Source organism: Mercurialis annua, linkage group LG7, assembly GCF_937616625.2.
Source record: "Mercurialis annua linkage group LG7, ddMerAnnu1.2, whole genome shotgun sequence".
NCBI lineage: Eukaryota > Viridiplantae > Streptophyta > Magnoliopsida > Malpighiales > Euphorbiaceae > Mercurialis > Mercurialis annua.
Genome location: NC_065576.1, coordinates 1,732,760 through 1,757,859, shown reverse-complemented (window position 1 = coordinate 1,757,859; position 25,100 = coordinate 1,732,760). Strand labels below are relative to the sequence as shown.

Below are 25,100 nucleotides of genomic sequence, written 5' to 3'. Positions count from 1 at the left end.
TGGCGGAGACGATGATGAGAACAATGATAGAGGAGCAGAGGAACAAATGACGTAGCGGCTGAAAACGATGGAGCAAACACGAGCTGAGAGAGATGAGTTGAGAGAGAGGAGAGAAAAATTAATTGTGATGAGAGAGAAAATTATTCATTTATGAGGGTTTAACTTGGAATATCTTATATATATAGATCCGTATAAAAGTAGTATTTTTCAGCGTGTACAGTAGTTTTCATATTGAAAACTCTTGTCTGTATAAAAGTAATAATTTACCAAATGTTGGTTGTTTATGAAAAAAGCCCTTATATTTAATAAATAAATTTGTTCAATTTCTTAGTATTGATATTGATCTCATCTTTACTTTGTTTATGATGTATGAATTGCAAAATTAATGTTTGTTAACATTTGTTATTATTAAATAAATAATTAGTCATATTTTATTTATTTTTTAATAATCGGAGAGCCGAGTATTTGTAGAAAGAAAAAACCTACAGTTTTGACAGAATACTGAATTATAATTTACTAGTCTAATTTTACTTATTTAATAATACTTTATAGACTAATGAAACTTGTTTAAAAAATTATTTATAACTTTTGACCATTCTTTCTATCTCGATCTAATTTATAATTTTTTTTATACGTTATTTAAAAGATCCAATTAAAAAATAAATAGTTTTTTCTATATTAAATAGATAACATGTGTTTTTCAAAAATTACAATTAAAGAGAATATAAAATATATTAAAATATAATTAAAGTTTGATGATAAGTAGTGTATGAAAATCAATAAAACTAATGCATAGCTTATTAATTTTTATACTGAAATTTCTCATTATTGTTTTTATCTATACTATTTAATTTATAATAAAAACAATTTTTAAAATTATATAATTATGTCAAATGACTACGATTATTGAATAGCTTATTAATTTTTATCTCATTAATGAATAGCTTATTAATTTTTCTAAATACATCAAATGATAGCATAATATAAAATGAATACGATTATTTTGGGGCAATCAAAGGCAATGGGCTGAGTCACCGCAATGTGGACATAGTGGATAAATGGGTAACCACCATAACGCCGTCACTCACTCTAGACAAACACGTGGCTCCTTTAGAATAGATCCTTTGAATCAGACAGTCAAGTGAAAGACAAAGAGAGTAAAGAGTAGCCACTAGATGTAGAACACGCGTCCATGTCTTGCGGTAGAGGCGTCCCCAGTAGCAGCACAACAATCAACAGCAGCAACAATATCCGTGTGACTGACGTCTATCCAATTTTTTTTAATTATTTAATACTATTATTTTCGGTGCGGTTTCTTGTTTTGGTATGGTCCAAATACGACGCTTCACACCCGTTTTCACGCTCCCTAAAACCGCATGCATGTACAACAACATGCACTGGAATCCACTCTAATTGTATTTAATTTATTTTGAATTTTTAAGTTTTTTTTGGAGAAAGGAGCGTGCACTACACTTATCGTGGAACGCGCGTGAAACCGAACTTAAAAAAGGATCAGATAAGCAAAAGTTTAAAAGTAGAAAAAACTACATGAACAAAAAATTGAAAATACAAAGATCAAATAAACAAAGATTAAAAAATAAAGGAACCTATTGAATAAAAAAACTAAACCTATTAACTCAAATTCACTTAATCATTTTCTCACATGATAATGATTATGGCAACTGAACACATATGGTGATTCCGTCTAAAAAATGACCTTTTAAATAAAATTCTTGAAGTATAAAAACCTAATGAATTCAAAACTTTAAAAAATGACCAAATATACAAAAAGATAAAAATACAGGGGTCTCAAGATGAATTTGACCTAATTATTCAGACTTTATTTTCGAGTTTTAATGACTGAATTATAGCTCGAGTTTGAGCTTTATTCTAAAGGTTTAATAATTAAAATAATTATTCAATTTTCAATATTTTATTAAATTAAAATTAAAATTTTAAAATCGTTAATTTTACTCAACTTTTAAATTTTATTGTAATCATATATTTAAATTAAAATGGAAAAGGGATAAATATGCTTGTTATATTTGCAATTTTTAAATGTAATGAAACAATATGAAGTAATAGGCATCTCTAAAAGAAGTCTTTAAAATAATTTAGGTGACTCCTACCTCTCACATCTCATCTTATTTGGCAATTCTCTTAGAGTCACTAAATCACTTTTTAAAGTATTTTATTAGTTGATTAAATTACAGTTTAATATTTTAGTTTTTATTTATTTAACTAATGAGTTAATTCGTTATGTACGGGCAACGCCTGTTTGTAGACGTGCAACGAATATGGTAGCTCACTTTCTAATCAGGGCTATGTCACCGGAGTTTAAAACTCATGTACAAACTCTATTTCTAATGTAATTAGTTCTTAAATTTTTAGCTACTGTTTTGGATTTAGGAAAAATATTAATTTTGCATACGATATTATTAAAATACATTAACCATTTTATTTTTCATAATAAAAACTAAAATTTACATAAATATATTACATATATAACTTACGAGACAATAATCTAAAAATAAAATATACTACGACATTACAAAATTAAAAAATATAACATTATTGTAATCTTTATTTTAGCTAATAATGCAATTTTTATTTTAACTAATTTTTGCTTTTTTATTGTGTTTATTTAAATAAATTATTGAAATGTCTATTTTTAATTTTTATAATAAAAATTAAGCTTTAAAAATAATAATAAAATATATAATATCATTTTATTAACAATAATAATAATATTAGATATATTATTTGATGAATATTAATAAAAATAGAGTTATTTTTGAGTTTAATTTCCAAAAGGTGTATAAATGTTAAGAATTAAAAAAATATTAAAATATTAGAAATGAAAATAATATATTTTTGGTGTTGATTTGGTAACTCTAATTATAGTGAATTTGGCAAAAAAATTACCAAATTTGTAATTAATGATGGCCTTGAAGAGAAAATTTGATTTTTTTTGTTAAATTAATTTGAAAAAAATAATTATAATAAAAACAAAAATTTAAAATGAATTAAAATTTAAAATTAAAATGAATTAACAATTTAAAATTTAAAAGTTTAGACCAAAAATAAAAAGATTTCAAAAAGTGGAGCATTTTTCGACGATTAACTTTAATTTTAAACAACTCAAATTCAAATTCCAACTCGACTAATTGATTACATTTTTTAGTTTATTCAAGTAGAATTTCAGCATTATTTAACTTGACCAAAACAATTATTTAAATTTATTTTTAAAAATAATCTAATAAGAAAACATATACATACAAAGAACTGTTTTAACTAATGCGATATTTTTATCGGTCTGATTGTTTTATAAATTCAAGCTCGACTCAATATTTTATGCGAATAGTTCAAACTCTACTCGATCAATATGGAGTCGATTTTGAATATTGTATTTATCTCAAATAGTCACGATTTATCTCGACTCATTTTCTGTTTTTTATTTATTTATTTTATGAAATATTTACCTATTTAATGTATTTTCAAATATTTCATGGACTTCCCAACTTAAATCGTTAAGCCCACCGTTCAACTTTTGTTTGGGCCAAGTTTGGATCTGCATTGTAAGCCTTTGAGACAACATAAGTACAAATAAAGTGGATTTTATATTAGTAAACAATATTTGAAGAATTTTTTCAAAATTAAATCACACTTTATTCCTTTAAAGATTTATAAAAAATAATCAACACACCTATTACTTTTTCCTTTTTAACTTATATTTCATGTTTTTTTCTTTATTTTTTTGCCTGATATCTAAAAATAAGGGTCGTAAACAAACCGAGCTGCTCATGAGTAGCTCGACGTTTGCCTTAATAAGAGATCAATTCCAATTTATTCGTATTATAAACAAACCAAGCTTGAGTGTAATTTTATATTTATTTACTCAAACGAGCTAAACATTAACATAATGGCGTTCGGCTCGTTTGCACTCACGAATAAGTTGTTTAGCCATTAGTAAACGAGGTCGATTAAGAGCTTGATAAAAAGTTCACAAGCTGACTCATACATAAACTTGATAAAGAGTTCGACTGTTGTCCTTGCTCGTCCGAACTTCCCTGATTTTTAAATTTGTTCGGCGTTTGGAATTATCGGCCCTTCTAAAACTCTGATCAGCCACAAATTGTCCTGAAAAGTGTTTGCCCAAATTGTCAATTGCGCCAAATATTTTATCCAAGTTATTCCTTATCTACCTCTGCACGGTAGCTTGGTCGGTCATAGCCGTCTTCATTATCTTAGGCATTTGTTGTATCGCCCCATCGAACATCATTTTGTTCTCTTGGGCAATTTCTTCTCTTATTGCCTGGAAATTTGCCTGGGATAATGATTGACAGGTTGGTGGGATAGTGCAAGCATATTCCAGTTCGATCTCTATATCCAGTTCCGCATCTTTGCTGCCAGAATTGGCGTGCGCACCGTCAACAGAGGGTAACAAAGTTCCCTTATGTTGTGCAGTTTGCTTATCCCCCTTTGGCCATAACTTCTGCGATTTCTAATTCGAGTATGCCTTTCTTTCCCAATTTAGCTCGGCTTTAAGACCGAGTTAGCATGTATTCGTCCACTGTGAATCCAGTTTTTGTGCTAACCATATACACGTCTCTAGCGGAGTCGCCAAAAGATGTTAACTCGAAAATAATCCTGTCTCAAATTTTTGAATTTATGTATGGGAACCGTATCAGATTGATGATTTAATCTAATTCAGCAGTCAAATAGACACACGGCTTTTTAGTTAACAAAAAGTTAACCTATAAATACTATAAAAATTAATTTGGAGGTTAAGAAAATCAAGCGAGATTAATATCAGATTTACTCCTAAGTTAAAAACAATACAGGAGTTGCGGGATCAAAAGTGCAGGGGCTTTACTTTTTGATTGATTGACTGGATGATAAAAAACTAATACAAATAAATGCTGAGCTATTTATATCCATCATAAGCTAAAGTTATAATTTGAATCTAACTCCTATTCGTAATAAGAAAAATAATCCTAATGAGATTTAATCTCTTATTTGAAAGCTAAATAGTTTGTATGGGCCTCTTATTCTAAATAAGTCCATTCGATTCCTTTGAACCTTTGTTTTTGGTCTAGTGTAAACACTAGCATGACTGGATTACAACACATGTTTCATAAATTTCAAACTTAAAACTAAAAATAGTTCTAATCAACCAACACCTATTAAAAAAATTAAACAAATTAATCACTTAATATTTAACTTTTACGAGTCTGTTCAGTGATAATAAAACCTTTAAAAGTCATCGAAAATACTCCGTTTTAGAATATCATATTTCTTTTATAGTCATTTTTTAACCAAACCATTTTTTCAAGCAAGTCGCCCACGCCAGTGCTAGTAACGTACATTGAGTATATGTTTACTGTTTTAACAACTTCACACAACCGGTCTGACCGATTGAACCGGTCCGACCGATTGAACTGGTCCGACCAATTGAACCGGTCGAACCGTAAAACAGTGATCATATCGGTTCAATCACCATTTTGATTTTTAAAATACTGCAATCAACAAAGATCAGTACCAAAAAATAAAACATACCAGACCAAGTAGAAAAGAAGAAGAAGAAAGGATTCAAGAATGAAAAGATACGTGAACACGTGTCAAACGATAAAATAAAAGAAAATTTGAAGATACTCATCGAAAATCCAAAAGGACTCGCCCAAATAAAGATAAAAATAAAAAAAAACATAAATATCTAGATATTAGCTTACCTGCGGGGGGAGCTAATGATGAAAATCCAATTCCATATAAAATTATGAACCACGTTATGTGGGATTCGCCCATCGAGTCAGATCTCAGAACTCGCTGAAAAATGATAAGTTGAAGATAGAATCCGATTATAAGTCAAAGAACAATAATAGATAATAAGAAAATTCTAGAAGCCTCATACCTTCTAGAAGAACGAGAAATACATTCCTATTCAAGATCGTATTTCTAATCAAAAAGCATAATCTTATTTAGAAGACTGATTTCTAAATAGACTTACATGCCAAATATGAATCCTTTTCCTATTTGGATTCATATGCTCAATATGAATCTATTTTCTATTTAGACTGTATAAGCTATTCCCTCACTACTACAATATAAAGAGTTTGAATTATATCTAAAACACATAACTACATTGAATATACAATTATTCTCCTTTGAACTTAATATTGACTAAGCATGGGAGAGCTAATCGGATAACCACCGTCCGAACGGTATTGCAGGTTAAGCCGTCGAGATGTCCGGATCCATCAAGTCATTTAACTTAGTTGACTTATATAAAAAATGAATGAAAAGATTAAAATATTAGCGAAATAAAATAAAAACATATCAATTAGTTTTCAAATAAAGAGACAAAACTAAAAATTATAACAAATGTGAGGAGTATTAAAATATATAATTTACTTTAAAAAAAAAACCATAACAACTCCCCTACACTTCTGGTTAAAGAGAAGTGAAGATAATGAGGAAAATTGAAGATTATTTCGATCTTTAAATTTGTATGTTTGGATTAATTAATTCACACATAGTTATTTTAATCAACTAGAAATAATATTTTTTAAAGTTAATTAAACATATAATTGTACAAAATGAACAAATTTAAAACCAAAATGATTCAATTTGTTTTTAATTAATCTAAAAATAAAAAAATATTATCTTTATAATTGGCTTAAATAAAAATATTATATTTAAGTAATTAAAATAATTAAATATATATAAAATTGGATTGTGATTCCCTCAAGTTCATTTTGAATTTGAGGGGGTCATTTTTACGATTTACATCGTTCATTATACGGTATAAATTAAAAGAGTATAATTTTAATAAAATTAATTTACGCCGTTTATTTACAATAAATAGTGAATTTGAGGAAATTTCAATCCCTTGTCAAGATCCACTATTGGTTAAAGAGAAGTGAAAATTAATAAATTAACAAAATAATAAAATAAATATTTTAGAGCTTACATAAGAAACAACAAATAATCCATATAGAGTACAGCACCCCATTCAGCTTAGAGCATCTTATTAGTTTAATCAACAATTATAGAAAGGACCACGACGAACTCACGGGAAGCAAAATATAATATTTATCTATTCTAAACATATTCTTGATTTTTAATTAAAAATCCAGGCCACCAACTAGAATGTCACAGTATCTTCATTGACTATAAATTATATACTAATGAGCTATAGCTTAAACGGTATAAACACTTGGCAGCAATCTGCTAGGTCGTGGGATCAATTTCTCCCACAAACGCTCCCCCATCCCCTAATTATAAAAAAAAACTATAAATTATATAATATTTTATTAAATTACATACTCTTAGACACTTTTTTTAACAATATTTTACTATTATTAAATTATAAAATTTATCGATATTATAAATAAAAATATATTTCGACTAAAATTAATGTTTTTCGCTATTTTACATGAGCATTCCTTAAAATATTAAAAAATAAAACAAAAATAACATTTTTGTTGCCTACACTACATCTCTAAGAACAAAGACTTTATAGGTTATTAACAAAAAAAAAGTCCAAAAACAGAGAAGTTGGAAAAAAAAAATGGAAAATGAATCACCAAAGAAATGGAGTTTTCAAGCAAACAAAAGCTTAACAAAAGCAAAAGCATCAGAATTCAGCATTCGTAAAGTTCTGACTCAATTAAGAGAGAGTCTCAACGAAGAAGATGAAAGAATTGTGATTCCACTTGGCCATGGTGATCCTTCTGGTTTTCCATCTTTTTTTACCACTTCTGTTGCTGAAGACGCCATTATTGATGCCCTCAAATCTAAGAAATATAACGGTTATGTTACGACTGGTGTTGGTATACCTCCTGCAAGAAGGTACGCTACTTAAATCCGCACCAAAATAACCAAGTTGATTCGACTAGTTCGGTTCTGTTTGATTTTTTTTTAATTTTTGATTCGCTTCGATTTGGTTCAAACTGAATGCGTCATAGTATAAGTAGATATGTTTTACGGAAATTTGTCAGATCCTATATTTTTAAGTTTCAGTGCTTCTTATATTTTAAAGTTTTCGGGCAGTATAGATTCATTATTTCTTGTTTCGAAAACAGAAACAAATTCCTAAATGATAAGTATTTTTTTTTTAATAAATCCACAACCTAATAGATTGCTCTCAAATGCTTATAGCATTTGAGTTATAACTTATTGGTCTGAACAATCAAGTTTTCATACAACATACCTACGGAAAGTATATGATGATTTCGAGTTGGTTAAATTGAAACAGGGCAATTGCGGAATACCTGAATCAAGATCTGCCATATGAGTTATCAGCCGAGGATGTTTTTGTAACGATTGGATGCAGACAAGCTATTGAAGTCTCGTTAGCAGTTATTGGTCGACCGGGAGCTAACATTTTGCTCCCAAGATCAGGTTTTCCGCACTATGAAGCTGTAGCTGCCCAAATTGATCTCGAGGTTCGCCATTTCGATCTTCTACCGGAAAGTGGCTGGGAGGTCGATCTCGAATCCGTCACGGCTCTAGCTGATGAAAATACTGCTGCTATGGTTATTATAAACCCTGGTAATCCTTGTGGAAATGTCTACAGTTATCAACATTTGGAAAGAGTATGTCATTCTACTTCTGTTCTTTCTTTCATTATTTGGAATGCAATAAAAGTTCATTTCACCCCTTCAACTTCATAAAAGAGATAAAAAAATGTTTAAACCCACACCTTGATAATATTAGATCATTTTATCCTAAATATTTTAAGAATTTATTATACGAATGCATGCTTGTTGGTCGTTTTTAGAAAGTTTAGGATAAAATGCCTCGATGTGATTAAATTGTGAGTTTATTTGTCCAAAACCACCGACTTGAACATTTTATTTTTTTACTGCCAAGTTGGAAAGATGAAATAAACCTTATTGTATCTCTTTAGCCAAATTGATCATATTAACTGGAATTAGCTTAAATCTTTAGAATACTAAACTGAACTGACCAATTTCGCTGGTTAAACCGATAAAATATAAAAATAATAATAATTAGAAATAAGAAAATAAATAATTTTGATTTATAAAACTTTAGAACAGTAACCGAACATAAAGTTCTCATTAATCAAATTAGCCCGCGACTATTGGCGTATATATAGGAGTACATATGAATTTTAACATGGAAAATGAGAGTGATTGTTAGCAAATTTTGTTAAATGTTAGATTGCAGAGACAGCTAGGAAGCTTGGAATAATGGTGATCTCTGATGAAGTGTATGGTCATCTTACATTTGGGAGTACCCCATTTGTGGCCATGGGAGTTTTTGGAGGAATTGTGCCTGTCATTACGCTTGGATCTATTTCCAAGAGATGGATGGTTCCTGGCTGGGGATTTGGTTGGCTTGTCCTCACCGATCCTAATGCCATCCTTAAACAATTTGGGGTGTGTTTTTTCTATCTTCCTATGCTTGTCCTATATATTTTGGCAAAAAAGTTGTTAATATCTACCATGTTAACTATTTTATTGAAGCCAAATGATCCTAAAAGACATCAGGATTTAAAAATAATAATACAATTACTATGCAATAAATTCTTTAACTTCGCGCCAAATTAACAGAGACATTTTAAAGGTTAGATGTAAAGAGAACTTTCACTACACGTTTGGTGTTTTGAAATTATTTGACTTTACATTGAATATATTTTTGAAAAAAAAAATTGGTTTGTCAATTTTACGAATTGAAATATTAATTATTTTCAAACTCCAAATTTTATATATATTTTAAAATTTATTTTTACAAAATTTTGATTCCATGAATAGCTATTTTATACAATTGGCATTATTTCAGTTTAAAAAAGATTATGTGAATTTAAATTTATGATTATGGGATTGAAAATAGATTTAGATTGTTGATAATCACAATTTGATTAATGACCGAAATGTTTATTTTTTTAAAATAATTTAAATTATGTATAAGAAATATTTTATCTTATTTTATTTCAATCTTAATGCTTTCTTGTATGGAGTATTTTTTAGTTTGCCGATTCGATCAAGAGCTATCTGAACATGTCCTCGGCTCCTGCAACCTTCATTCAGGTGTGTAGTTCCTAATGCTCTTGCAAAAGACAATCATTATCACTACAAAAAACAAGATCAAAGGGGACAAAATTTAGGGACCATAATATTTAAATGGTCCCTAAAAGTTATAACTCAATAAAAATGGGGACTAATCGATAAGTTGTCTCCAAATCATTTATCATACAACTATTGGGGACGGAGATAGTGAATTACCTATGATTTTATATGAAATAGTAATTCAAGTAGAATAGGAGACAAAACACATTCAACCTAGCAAAAAAGCCACCGACCTTTTTCTTTTCTTGCGCCGGCTAAATAGACAAAAGTATGAGATTCTAAAAGTTCATTCACCCAAGCTTAAATTTTCTACTCGAATTCATCTGGGTAAGTTTTTTTTTTCTGCTTTTATTTAGTGTGATTCTAATTTTATATCTGATACATTGTGGTGCTACTAGCAATAATTCTCTATCTTTTTTTTTTGGGGGTTTCACGGTGAAATTAGGGCACGAAATAATTGATCTTTGAATTGTTTCTTTTTTGAATTAATCTTTTGTAATTGCAGTACTGATTATAGAACTAGCAGCACATTGATTTGCGTTTAATGATTTTATTTTATAATGTTCTTGATTAGTTTCTGAATAATCATTACAACCCATAATCAATACCTCTCCGTGAAATTTACTTCTTCCAGAAGTGTTGGAATGTACTCATTCGTGCTACTCTTCAAGGTGTGGGTCTTTTGAATATAAAGTTGTGCTTTGTATTCTTTTTTAAAATTAAAATGCTTTGAAAAAGTTCTTAAGGGTTCGCCATTTTTTTTTTATTTATGTTTTATTGGTAACTGAATTATTTTAAGTTTTGGTTTATGCTTCAGTTAGTTATTAGTTACAACTTACAAGCTGTATTTTCTAGTGTCAATTTTGATTGCTTTAACTTTTCACACATTGGTTAAAAGCAATATACTGATCATTCACTTTATATTGAATCTAAAGAATTGATGATGAGTTTTTTCTTTGTTGAAGGATACTTTTATCGATTTCAAGGTTCTCCATCCTCTCGGTTCCCTTCAACTCGTAATGTGGTATTGCATAGTTGAGCTATTATTTTATAATTATGTTTGTTCTTGTAGCTTCATGTCTTTTCATCATTTTCTCTAGTTTGATATGCTTGTAGGTTTCAATTCACAATCATAGTCATTTGACAAGCTCATATTGTGCCATTGCTTGGTTTCTATAATTTGCCAATTCTCAATTCTAAGTCAATTAGTAACCTGCAGCAACATGATGGCAGATAAGCTTTTTTTTTTCTTTGGACTCTAATTATTTCTTAGAAGCTGACTTTTCATTCTTTTCCATACTTGAGTTGTTACTAACAGACTCCCTAGGTTAATGCATTGTGTATATGTCTTAGCTTCTTATCATTGTTCTCCAATTAAATTCATATCCATATTGAGAGAATCTTTTGATTCATATACTGTGTAGGTAGTAATAATGATAGAAAAAACCTATCTTGTACCTTAATAAGGTTCTCTAAGCTAAATTTATATATTCATTTGACTCAAATAATATGTATCAGCGGCCATCTATTATATGTTGGAAAATTGGAGTGAGATGGACAAGGAGAATGCAAATGGTGACATCTTAAAATACCAAGTATGTTTGATTTTTCATTTTGTAAGTTTTAATCTTTTTTGTTTTAGATTATTTTACAGTCTCTCTGTTTCGGTCATATGATGGTGGATTCGGGATGGTTCCTAGCTCAGAATCTAAAGGTGAGCTATTAAAAAAACTTCATAATGTTAGTTTCAGAAAATTTACATTTGAAGCTCAATCTTAATTGATGATTCTTGTTGTCTTAATATGCTTTATGTCTTTGTCTTTCTTCCCATAGCTTTTACGTGCTATAGTATATTTTGGCCTATTCAGATTTATTGCCTCATTTTGATATAGAACTATCCAAGTAGAACAGAACATTTTCAATTTTTTGTTCTATAAAATTGTCAGCTGAATTCTTCAAATATTATACCCACAATGATTATATATTGGTTAAATGCAATACACAATTGCATTTTGTTAGATCATATTAGGTATCACTTTTAAATTTAATTTTATTAATTTTTATTTTTAAATTTCTTTACAGGACGATGTGTAATCAGGCAAAAGAATATCATTCATTTTCATGAAGACTTCTCAGCAAGCTAATATTATTTTTTGCATTGTGTATACATTATTATCTTAGTACTTTTAATTTTTTTAAATAAGTTTTAGTGGATTAATTTTTAGCTACGTACTTCTTTTTTTTTGAACTCAGCAATGTACTTTTCTTATGTTGGACATAATTTTAAAATCAATGGATTATTGTTTTCATTATTGTGTTTTTATTAAATTTATGTAAATGGTTTGTATCAAAAGGAAACCGAAATTCGTCCGACTAAATATGAACGAAAATCATCCTATTAAATGGGGACCAAAGTCGTCCGCATATTCAATGGGGACGAAAGTCGTCCGCATATTCAATGGGGACGAAAGTCGTCCGCATATTCAATAGGGACAAAAGTCGTCCGTGTTCAATGGGGACGAAAGTCGTCCCTACTCAATGGGGATGAAAGTCGTCCTTATATAAGGGGATGACTTTAGTCCCCACAGTTAGGGACAACAATCCTCCCTGGAATGGGGACAACTTTTCTCTTTTCGTCCCCTAATGAATTGGGGATGGAGGCAATAGGGACGAAGTATGGGGACCAACTTTATTGTCCTCAAAACATTAGAGGACCATTTTTTTAAGAATAGAAGACCATTTTTATGGTCCCCTTACATCTCTTTTTTTGTAGTGTATTTTTACAAGAAACAATCATATTTTTTTCTAGAGAGATACTTACATATACCGTCTATCACATTATTCGTGGATAATCAATAATATTTTAAAATATGACTAACTAAATTATATTATTGATGTGATTTTCATCTTATCATGTTATAATATCATGAAAAATTATTGTTGATATATGTTAGTGACCAAATTGATATATGTAGTGGCATCTAAATCATTCAACAAATATTTAATTTTAGATTTAATCTGACAAACAACAATATTGTAATATAGATAAATAATACAAGATATTAAAGTAGTTTGGAAATTAAGCCTACATCTATTGATGCAAGCCACCCGCTACTTATCAGAAGGTAAAAAAATTGGTGAATAATCATCAAATAACATAATGTCTTACATCTCACACGCTCACTATTAATCCAAAAGTTCAAATAACCTTAGTAATATATTGTGAGCAGGAAGTATATACATAATTAGAAGTATAAATTTTAAGTGAAATATACTTGCTAATGTATCAATTAACAATGAATTTATCCTAATCTCAAATAGATTCCTAAGCCAAATAGAATTATAGGCAATTCCTAACAATCTTCACATGGACTTGAAATCTCTAACAAATACTGTTTAAACTTTTTCACCTTCTTCAATTTAAGCTATAATAGGACTTATCCAAATGTCTTGAGGAGGACCATGGAGGGTAGTCGAATTTCATTAAAAATCTTAGTGGATTCATTAAAAGCAGGGTACGATAACCAATTTATAATGATTTAAAATTTAGTAACCAAAGGATAAAATATGGTAACCCCTAGGATAATAGATTAAAAAAATTTGAACACCTTGATATAAAAAATTTCTTAATACCGTGGTCCATAGATCGATGATGCACAAAGCTTATATACAAAATTTCTCATTTTCTAACATTTTTTTTATCTTTTGAACTTAAAGATGATGTTTCCTTTTAGATTATTACTTTTTTTAAACTGTAATTTTAACATGTATACGTATCAGGGTTCCATTCCACAAATCCTAGAGAATACAAAGAAGGAATTCTTTCTGAAAATCAATAAGTTGCTAAACGAAAGCGCGGATTTATGTTACGACAGAATTCAAGACATTCCTTGCATTACATGCCCCAGTAAACCACAAGGTTCTATGTTCATAATGGTGAGGGCTAGCTCCACGATATATATGTTAAATTTTAAATTTGTTTTACTCAAAATCATGACTAATTAACTAGTTAATATATTTTGACAGGCAAAACTGAATTTGGCAGCACTTGAAGGTATTAAGGATGATATAGACTTCTGTCTTAAGTTGGCTAAAGAGGAATCGGTCATGGTTCTACCAGGTAATTATATGATTCAATTAAATGGAAAGTACAGTTATAATTTGAAACAATGATGAAACTAACTGAATTATCTTGACCATTTTGTTAAATATGAACCTGGAATATAATTTAGAAATTTTGGTCCATCGATTTTACGAATATTGATTCAAGTTTCAAAGTGTATCTATCGGAATTAATTTTTATAGTTGATGATTTAATTTTTAATTTTATAAATGATTATTTTACACCATTTATTTCAGGAATTACTGTAGGAATGAAGAATTGGATTCGCATAACTTTTGCAGTTGAAATGTCAATACTTGAAGATGGTCTTAGGAGAATTAAATCTTTCTATGAGAGGCATGCCACAGAGCACTGAACTTTATATTACTAGTACTTTGACAGTAAATTGAATCATTAAATTTTTATAATAAAAAGATGGAGATGTTAAGTATGTAATTAAATTTTTTATTATTTATTTTATATATTTTTATAAATTAAAATAGTAATTAAAAATAAATAAATTTTAGGTGTTACTGGTCACAATGCTACCTCAAGATAGCGTATTGAACAGTACCACGTAATCTTTTCATAATTTTGATTTTTTTTATTTTCAGCCCCGATTCAACTCCAAACTTATACTACGAGTTCATATGAAAAATCAGAAGCTATTTTTGGAGGTTCTAACTGCTGTATTTTTCTATATTTTCAGACGACTCCTGTATCATTAATTAGAGAAATTTGAGGTCTAGAAGTTTTTTTATCTTGTATATATAAAGTGTTTGTTGGATAATATTTAAATTATTTAATATTATTTAAATGGATATTCATATTCAGTTTTTAGCATGATTTGAACTCTTAATTTGCATTATCAACTAATAAAGGTTACTAATCATCTAATTAATTCAAATCAATCAAACACATAAAAATCTCATGATTATCATGAAAATATAATAATATATAAGGGTCATATATGTCCCTTACATTTGGGCTCATCATATATGCTCTCATGGTTCGAAAAGGTACATATATGTCTCTAACGTTATAAATAGGCTAATTTAGTCCCTCACACTTAACACGGTTACAGACAGTAAATAACTATTTTTCAAAAAACGTTAATAGTCTAAATGAGTCCATTTAAAAATATTAGAGGTATATTTACATTTTTTAAAACTATGAGAATATAGATGATCCTACGCTCAAACATTACGGATCTATACGCACTTTTGAAACAAGAAATAAGGAACAATACATTTGGAATGCACGTAAATCACGGATTAGCACTCTATTTTAGAGTTTATTTCCGAGAGGCATGTTCAGTTTCAACGTATAAGGAGACTTTGTTATCAAGTTGTCTATGCTTTTGTTAAATGCGGCATTTGTTTTTGGTAGAAATTGGTTGTTTGATGGTAAAATTTCTTTTTCAATCAAATGAACTTGTTAAATTTTTTTTATTAATAAAATGCAAATTTTCCTCAAAAGGAAAAAAACTAGAATTATAAAAGGACCATGACAAACTCACGAGAAGAAAAATATAATATTTGTCTATTCAAAATATATTATTGATCATCAATAATAATATTGTTTTATTTAAATCATATTTATGTCAAGAAAAATAGTCCGGATGGTATACATGCCAATCATGTATTAGCAGATCATAATCCATTATTTTATTAGTCTGAGCTACAATAGAAACAAAACATGACGAACTCATAGGACGAAAAATATAATATTGTCCATTCTAATATACTATTGATTATAAATTATAATTTTTAATTATTTAAATTATATCTCTATACAGCACACGTTTTACAACATATTACTATTACTAAATTATAAAGTTTATGAAGTGTAAAATATTAAAATACATATCCCTTACCTAATATTAGGTGCAATGAAGATAAAAATAATAATCAAATTATATAATATTAATCAAAACATTATATATTCATTTGATTTTATATATCTAGATAAAATTAGCATTAATTTTATAGAATATTACCAATAAATATTTGCTAATATTATTTTTCCAACATTAAAATTTTAAAATAAATGAATGTATCAAACCAACTTTATATATAATCATTTCGTGTTATTAACAAACAATTCCAAGAACAGAGAAATTAAAGGAAAATGGAGTTTTAAATCAAACAAAAGCCTAAAAACAGCATCAGCAATCACGGTGGCCGGAGTTCTGAATGTATTAACGGATAATCTCAACGGAGAAGATGAAAGAAGAGTGATTCCTCTTGGCCATGGTGATCCTTCTGCTTTTCCATCTTTTCTTACCACTTCTGTTGCTAGAGATGCCATTGTTGATGCCCTAAATTCTAATGAATACAATGGCTATGCTGCTGCTGTTGGTATACCTCCTGCAAGACGGTACGTTAATCAAACTTTTTCGAGTATTATATTTCGGCGTTGAACAAATAAAACTCCTTAAATTTTATACTAATAATGTAGTATTTAAGTTCTTATGATTTCCCATCTTTATTTAGTCGGTCCACATACGATTTTTCTTTTATTCAATCCCTCTACTACCAAAAATAAAGATGAAAAGTTTTAGATGGACGAATTTGGAAAGTGTCACTCGCTGTTAATTAAATGGCGCTAAATTAAAATAATTTTATTGTAAAGTTTGTTTGTTTTGCGTGTTTTGTTTATTTCATCTTTCTACTTACATTTTTTATTCACTTCGTCCTTTTTCACATACCGTCCTTTAATAAAATTTGTGGGATATTACAAAGTCTCACAAATTTTTTCATTTATGTACAATTTTTTTTTCAAGAATATTCCAATCATTTAAGTAAAAAATTTACGACTCTCCAAAAAAATTAGTGATTTATTGTATGTCCTATTTTTTATGATATTTTAAATTTTCAATGATTAAAAATAAAACTTTTTCGGGATCAATTTTTAATTTTTTAATTTATTAAATTTGATCTATCTAAATATTTGTATACGTATTAGATAAGAATTACACCTCGTGCACGTGCGCAAGGGGGTCGTGAAATGTTTGGCCAGTGCTTCAGAGCGATTGGTGGAAAGTTTCTCATAATCAATAGAAAATGACTAGATGGCGAGAGACCTAGAGTGGTCACTCAAAATTTTTTTGGAGTCGGTGGAAAAATATATTTGTCTGTCGAGTGCCCTAATTAATTGAAGTTCATTATCAATTAAAATAATTTCATTTAATGAAAATTAAAGTTTAAAACTAAAATTAATATTCTTCAGCGTTGAGACACTTAATATGTGCGATTTATTTAGTTGTAGGGGTACTAATAAAATTAAGTAGGGACGAACTAAATAAATTTTGCCCATATATATACAATTGGTTCTCTAATAGTTAATATATATGGTGGATTAAAAATTTATTATTTATTATTTATTAAAATTATTAATTTATTGTATATCAAATAAGACGTAATATTAAAATTGGTTCTCTAAAATTTTATTAATTTATTAAATATTAACTGTACGTATTTTTGGTTACACATTCTTACTTAACGGCTGAGTGTGCATTCTCCAAATCCAAGTTTCTACACCCTTTTTAGTGCTATTTTCGGTAGTTGAGGGGGCGAAATAAAGAAAAATGTCAGACAACAACGAATAAATAGAAAACGTAAAATACAGAGACTTTAAAATGAGTTTTACCGACTATTATCTATCATAAACTTTTGAAATGCAATTTGTTCAAAATATGCTCATAATTATAATTAGGGGTGGGCATGGACCGGTTAACCGGTCCATGAGGGTGATTTGTAAACCGGTCCATTGTAATACGGTTTTTAAAATTAAAAACCTAAACCTAAAATTTTAAACGGTTAACCGGTAAATCGGTTAACCATCAAAAACGGTTCGGTTTTTCGGTTTTGCGGTTTTTAACCATATAACCATTAGAAAAATTAAAGACAAAAAAAGATAAAATTTTAATTCTATTTAATTTTTTAGCAAACAAAAAAAACCATAAAAATTCAAATTATATTAAAAATATAAATCTAAACTATCTTATGAATAGTTAAGTCAATGCAAATATTTAAAATTATTATTATTTACAAATAATTTATAAGTAACATTAAAGATAGGTTTGTATTTTTTGAATTGTTTGTGGTGTTGTTCACGTCCACTTTCTGCTATCTATATACTTAAATATTTCTATTTCTGTTAAGTAAATATTTTAATAAGGAAAACAAATTTCTTTCAAAATATTTTTACATATAAATTCTCCTAAAATATAGAAATATTCCTAAATAAAATATCTATCAATATATTTTTATATTTAGATTTTATTGTGTATATTATAAAATCCATATTATTTTATAGATCATAAAATATACCTTATTAATTATTAAATATATATATATATATATATATATATATAAACCGGTTAACCGATTAACCACGGTTTTTAGAAATCCAAAACCAAAACCTAAACCATTAACCATGAAAATTAAAAATCAAAAAACTAAACCTAAACCGTTGGACCGGTTAACCACATTTTCCGGTTCGGTTTTCCGGTTTCGGTTCGGTTAATCGGTTTGATCGGTTTTTTTGCCCACCCCTAATTATAATCCCTCCGTCAATAAAATATAGGCTTATTTCATTTACACATATTAAGGAATTTTATTTATTTAGTAAAAATAATACTAACTTCTTCTACTACCCTTATTAAATAATTAATGCATTCAATTTTTCAATGTGTTTTTTAATTAATAATTCAAAATCATTTAAAAAAGTACATATAAAATTATTTTTAATATTGAAGCTATCAAAAAATATTAATTATTATTGTTATCAATACCATTATCACTTTAATTTAATTGACTAAAACTAATTCAATTAAGCGTATTTTAGATATTTATATGGTTAACTACTTTTTAAAAATAGAAATAAGCCTATAATTTAGGACGCCTAAAATAGAAATAAACCTATCTTTTGTGGACGGAGGGAGTATTTGGTTTGGCATTCTGCTTTAATTCAGAAATTATTTAGAGGTTAAATAATTCATAACAGTTTTAATTGAAGTGTTTTTGAAAATAAAAATACAAATTTTATACAGAAGACTCGACATGCTTTCATGCAATTTAGCTGGAGGAAAGTATTGAAATACTATGAAATTGATGAGCAATTAATGTATGTTGCTTTTTACAACAATTCTTATTTCTTAGAATTTTGAATCTCTTAAATTGTAATAGGGCAATTGCAGCATACTTGAATCAAGATCTTCCATATGAGTTATCAGAAGAGGATGTGTTTGTAACAGTTGGTTGCAAACAAGCTATTGAAGTCACATTAGCTGTTATTGGTGGAGCTGGAGCTAACATTTTGCTCCCAAGATTAGGTTATCCACACTATGAATCTATAGCAGCACGAGATCGTCTCGAGTATCGACATTTTAATCTTCTACCGGAGAATGGTTGGGAGGTCGATCTTGAAGATGTTGAGGCTCTTGCTGATGAAAATACTGCTGCCATTGTTATCATAAACCCTGGCAATCCTTGTGGAAATGTCTACAGCTACCAACATTTGAAGAATGTGGGTAAACTCTATCCTTTTTTATGGACGGAATTAAAATAAATAATCTTTCGCGTGTTTTATAATTTTAAAATGAATTTTCGATAGAGGTTACTATAGCAATTAATATCATAAATTATTCGTGGCAATAAACACATTGGAGAAACACACAAATTTATATTGCCACATAAGCAACTTTTGGCATAAATTGATGTTTTAGTCTTTTTTGGAGTAAAAATAAAAGTTCGGTTACTAAAATATAACAAATAAAATAATAGCATTTGTTCCGTAAAAGATACAGCTTAGTAATAGAAAATTATTTTAACCCGTCATTCTACTTCTCTTTTTACTTACTACTGTTTTTTTAGGAAAAATATTTAGTCAAACATATTGTTATTTTTCTAAATTTTATTGTTTTTTATTTATAATTTAGTTTTATTTAATCGGAATCCCATAGAACATGAATTCAATTATCTAATACTTAAGAAAAAATCAGATAAAATCCCAAAAAAGTTGACCTAACATGTAGAAAAGATAGTCATTTAAAAAAAACATCATTTGTTATAAATAAGGAAAAGATTGGTACCCAATCTTTCCACTTAAATCAATTTGGTACATTATTTTAAGTTGGTATCTCTCAATTTTTTATAAATAATTAACCTAAATTTCAAAGGATGCCATCGTCTAAAAAAAACAATTGAGTGACCAAATTGACTCATAAGGAAAAAATTGAATACCAAATTAATATATAAGATAAAGATTTGATACTGTAACAGAAAGATTTGGTACAACTCATGTTATTAATAACACGTGATTCGCTTTTTTTTTTTGGTATACTTGCTACTATTTTTTTATAATTGGAGAAGAAGAACGCTTGTGAGAGGAATTGAACTTACGGTCTAGCAGATTGCTGTAAAACGCTCACACCGTTCGACCTACAGCTCACTGGTCTTACCAAATTTTGTTAAATGTTAGATTGCAGAGACAGCTAGGAAGCTTGGAATAATGGTGATCTCTGATGAAGTGTATGGTCATCTTACATTTGGGAGTACCCCATTTGTGGCCATGGGAGTTTTTGGAGAAATTGTGCCTGTCATTACACTTGGATCTATTTCAAAGAGATGGACTGTTCCTGGCTGGAGATTTGGTTGGCTTGTTCTTACCGATCCTAATGCCATCCTTAAACAATTTGGGGTTTGTTTTTCTATTGCATTCTACTTTTATTTTTAAGTTTACAAGTATCAAAATATATTTTCAATTTTTTATACAATTTATTTAAAACTTTTAAAATTTATAAATACATTTTAATTTGATTATTTTGTCGCAAATTATTCAATCTATGTAATTTTTTTAATTTTTAGTTGAACTTCTGTGCTATAACTCCTTACTTAGCAAAATTTAACTATGAATTTAAAGAATCAGAAACAATAGTAAAATCTAATTTTAGATTCTCGTCTTTCAGTAATTGGAACAAAAAAAGCAGCTCAAAATGAAGAAAAAAAAAAGGCAAATGAATATTATATTGAGATGAAAAATTGACGTAATTAAATTAAAAAATAAGTGGATAGATTGCAATGCAAACATCAAATTGGGATATATATATTTGCATACTGTGAAACTGAAAGCTATTGATAATTTTGTTAAAAGTCAAAAGTATATAGCTTTTCCGGTACCATTAAACATTATTTTATGGATTATTTGTAAATAAAAGCATAACCTTACATATTTTTAGCAATTTAGACATGATATTTAAAAGTTGGCCCTTCATATTTTTCCACCTTTCAATCTTTTTAGCATTTTTGGCCTAAATTTTGTTTTTCTTTTACCAAACGATGCCATTTGTGGCAGTTTTTAATAAGTAAAACAATGCTGAATAATTATGTTGGACCGTAAAATATTTAAAAATAAAAATGACACCAACTTTTAAATAATGTGCTTAGATTGTTAAAAAAAGTGAAAATTACACTTTTATTTGGAATAATCCACTTTTATTCCTGATCTTAAGCTTTTTAAATTTTTTAGTTTGTCGATTCGATCACGAGCTGTCTTAACATATCAGCTGTTCCCGCAACCTTCATTCAGGTGTGTTACTAGTTCATTTTGCTTTTTAAAAAGACAATCATCATTTTTTAATAAGAATCAATGATTTAATTTTAACATATGTATCAGGCTGCAATTCCACAAATTTTGGAGAACACAAAGAAAATTTTCTTTATGAAAACTAATAAGTTGCTCAGAGAAGCTGCAGATTTATGCTATGACAGAATTCAGGACATTCCTTGCCTTACTTGCCCAAGTAAACCAGAAGGTTCTATGTTTATAATGGTAATGGATCCACAATATATGAAACTTTTCATCTTACGTGGGCCGGGCCAAACTCAAATTGTGTGAATGGACAAGACTTTGATACCATGTTAGATTCCATCTTAAAACCAATTGGTATTAAGTAATGTGCGTGAGGGGGAACTTTGTTGCTCGGCCCGTACACGCTACGCGTGAAGGGGAGCGTACGTTGAAGTGGGAAATCCCACATTGGTTGTGTGTGTGAATGGACTTGTGTTTATATATTAGTTGGACATCTCCACTTAATACCAATTGATTTTAAGATGGAATCTAACAAAATTAATGAGTTAACTAAAAAAATTTTCGCAGGCAAAACTAAATTTGACAGCATTAGAAGATATTAAGGATGATATGGACTTCTGTCTTAAGCTGGCTAAAGAGGAATTGGTCATTGTTCTACCAGGTAATATGACATATTTAAATAGCAAATACAATAATAATAATAATATGCCACACGAATTTGGTCTAGTGGTCAAAATTTCAACCATCTGGCCGTTATAGTTGTGGATTCAAACTCCGGCTACACCCTTTCTAATAAATGGAGTTGTTGAAATTGAATCGATGGCCATTATACCTCATAATTACCAGGTATGTGGGTTTGCAGACAGTACATATTCTAGAGTGTGACAGTAATTTTGAATTTTGGCTCTCGAAAGTGAGTCCTTGTCATAAAACTGAAATAGAAAATAATATGTTGATTAAAAGTTTAAAATCTTATAACAATGGTAGAATTAACAAGAAATATTTATAGGGGTTAAATATTTATAAGGTCCAAACAATAATTTTATAGATTATAATAATAAAAAGAAGTAAAATTCGAATACAAAAGATTAAAGGAATCTCTAAATTTTTTTAACGTAATCTAAAATATTAAAGACTCCGTAATTTTAATTTCTAATCGAATTAAAATTTGATGTTCCAGAACACATGCATTCAATAATCATGCCTTTGCTTGAATAATGTTGTATTGTTAACCTTTAGGGGTGTTACTGATAAAATTTTAACTTCAGGGGTGATAGTAGGAATAAAGAATTGGGTTCGCATAACTTTTGCAGCTGAACTTCCAATACTTGAAGATGGCCTTGCGAGGATTAAATCTTTTTATGAGAGGCATGCTATAAAATACTGAATTCTATATCATGACATATTAATTATGATTACCATGTACTACTAGTTTGATTGTGAATTGAAACATTCATTAATTATGATTAAAGATGGAGATGTTAAGTCTATAATTTTGTTTTTAGATGTGGAAACCTTTCAATTAGAGCAATTTTCTAAATTCAGTTGAAATAATTGTGAATTTCAGTCACCCTGAAAGCCGCATTATAAATTACTGCTGTAACATTAATGCCGATTGGTGAAATTATGTTAGCAATTATCGTGACCAGATTGGTATGTATAGTGGAATTAAAATCAGTATGTAGGCATTTAATTATGGATTAATTAACAAATAATAATATAATAACACAAGAGATTTACGTGATTTGACATTAAAGCGTACGTTTATGGGGAAAAAAATCGAGTCATCCACTAATCATCAAAAGGAGTACAAAATTGATGAGGAGTCACCAAATAACAAACATCTCTAATAAATATGTCTTCAAAAAAAACCATAAAGTGTCTAACTCTCTATAAAAAGTAACGTAAAAGTGTTAGGATTAACTTATATTCCTCACATCATAAAAGGAGTGCTTTCTTTTTTTTCTTATTCACATCAATATATAAATTATGTATTCGATTTTAGTGTACTCTAAAAGGTGAATAAAGTAGTGTAGTTATAGCGAGTAAATAATCTATATAGCATTATGAGTATTAATCCTAATTGGATTATACTTACTAATTAGCCGGTGATAACAAAACTATCATTTTCCAAAATACTTCAATAATTAAAACTTAATACAAATTAAAATAAAAATTCTAGGAAATTCCTACAATTACATTCATTTTTTTAATAAAAGGACTTGATCATTTAAAAACACTTCATTTTTTGGTCAATTTTAACTCATTTTTCTTTTTTCAGTTTTAATTATAGTCATTTGTTTAAATGAAAGTAAAAAAATCAAATACACATTTTATATTGTTTTATATCGTGCCAATTTGTCTTTTTTTTAACTAATGATAGAGTAGATTTGGATTAATGGATTAAGCTTTTTATTTAATATATTTTTAAATTTTTATTTATTCGATCCATTTTCAAGTTCTGTGTCATTTGCATTTCACGCGAATATAACGATTCTTTTCCATCTAAAAAAAATTAATTATTCAAAATAAATTTAATATGGAAACTGATAAAATTAAGAAAACCAATGAACTATGACGGTATAAGCGTTATGCAGCAAATTTTTAGTTCATAGTTTCAATATAAATTCTCCCATAAATGCTCCCGTTCCCAATTATAAAAAAATATAAAGTTAATTTGTTTTTAAAATATCAAGATAAAAGAAAAGGTACAAATAAGTCTTCGTAGTTTTTAAAAAGTACAAATCAATCCTTTTACTTTTTTTTTGATACAATTAAGCCTTCTTTATAATTTTAAATAGAGAAAATAACTTCTTTCACCCCACAGCATTAAAAACACTCGTTAGTGACTGACATATCTCTCATAATCACATAGGAAAAACATGAAAGAGTTAAATATAATCCGTACCTTCTTTTACTGTCCTTTTTTTTTACTTAAAAACTCATATTTTAGGTTAATAATCAACCATGACACCTTATCATAAAATCCATTAAGTCATCTGAGCTTAGCCATTCCTATCATAAAACCCCTTAAATTTTATCTAATGCGCCAGTAAATTTTTTTTATCCCAAAACTGCCCCTATCCTAAAAATGATTAAAATATCTCTACAATCATAGAAACAAAATCAAACCAACCCCGTCTAACCAAATATAAACACACTAACCCAACCTATCAAATCAAACATAAACCAATCAACCAACCAAATCAAATTTGAATCATTTTATCCACCAAACTGAATCAAATTATTCAACCGAAAACCGCCACCACCTTTTTCGGCCACCGCACCCATCTATCGCCTAAAAAATT

The 25,100-nt window shown here is 28.5% G+C and overlaps 2 protein-coding genes and 1 long non-coding RNA gene across 6 annotated transcripts; all 3 read left to right on the top strand.

Moving 5' to 3' along the window:
* The first annotated feature begins 7,520 nt into the window (after window positions 1-7,520).
* On the top strand, window positions 7,521-14,647 carry LOC126656124 (nicotianamine aminotransferase 1-like). Its single transcript, XM_050350609.2, has 7 exons — window positions 7,521-7,851; window positions 8,258-8,597; window positions 9,186-9,404; window positions 9,996-10,055; window positions 13,875-14,030; window positions 14,121-14,214; window positions 14,454-14,647. Exons 1-7 carry the CDS (start codon window positions 7,571-7,573, stop codon window positions 14,570-14,572), a joined length of 1,269 nt encoding a protein of 422 aa, XP_050206566.1. The 5' UTR covers window positions 7,521-7,570; the 3' UTR covers window positions 14,573-14,647.
* LOC126656125 (uncharacterized) lies at window positions 10,076-12,406 on the top strand. Of its 4 annotated transcripts, none has more exons than XR_007633171.2 (4): window positions 10,076-10,421; window positions 10,669-10,765; window positions 11,060-11,808; window positions 12,177-12,406. It is a non-coding gene; the product is annotated as an uncharacterized LOC126656125 (long non-coding RNA). The 4 variants fall into 4 exon arrangements; XR_007633172.2 differs by lacking the exon at window positions 10,669-10,765 and having other exon boundaries at window positions 10,079-10,421; window positions 11,060-11,118; window positions 11,211-11,808; XR_007633173.2 differs by lacking the exon at window positions 10,669-10,765 and having other exon boundaries at window positions 10,079-10,421; window positions 11,060-11,118; window positions 11,195-11,808.
* Window positions 14,648-16,234: 1,587 nt separating the features above from the next.
* Window positions 16,235-23,296, top strand: LOC126656123 (tyrosine aminotransferase-like). The gene is made up of 7 exons (XM_050350608.2): window positions 16,235-16,575; window positions 19,389-19,728; window positions 20,683-20,901; window positions 21,730-21,789; window positions 21,877-22,032; window positions 22,360-22,453; window positions 23,061-23,296. Exons 1-7 carry the CDS (start codon window positions 16,250-16,252, stop codon window positions 23,177-23,179), a joined length of 1,314 nt encoding a protein of 437 aa, XP_050206565.1. The 5' UTR covers window positions 16,235-16,249; the 3' UTR covers window positions 23,180-23,296.
* Window positions 23,297-25,100: the final 1,804 nt, after the last annotated feature.

What these genes read in the sequence shown, in the direction of transcription:
- LOC126656124 (XM_050350609.2), top strand. Translation starts at nt 7,571, where the DNA reads ATGGAAAATGAATCACCAAAGAAATGGAGTTTTCAAGCAAACAAAAGC. An exon ending in GTTATCAACATTTGGAAAGA is followed by an intron (nt 8,598 to 9,185) that starts GTATGTCATTCT and finishes GTTAAATGTTAG; the next exon opens with ATTGCAGAGACAGCTAGGAA. An exon ending in AAGGTTCTATGTTCATAATG is followed by an intron (nt 14,031 to 14,120) that starts GTGAGGGCTAGC and finishes ATATTTTGACAG; the next exon opens with GCAAAACTGAATTTGGCAGC.
- LOC126656123 (XM_050350608.2), top strand. Translation starts at nt 16,250, where the DNA reads ATGTATCAAACCAACTTTATATATAATCATTTCGTGTTATTAACAAAC. An exon ending in TTCCCGCAACCTTCATTCAG is followed by an intron (nt 21,790 to 21,876) that starts GTGTGTTACTAG and finishes CATATGTATCAG; the next exon opens with GCTGCAATTCCACAAATTTT. An exon ending in AAGGTTCTATGTTTATAATG is followed by an intron (nt 22,033 to 22,359) that starts GTAATGGATCCA and finishes AAATTTTCGCAG; the next exon opens with GCAAAACTAAATTTGACAGC.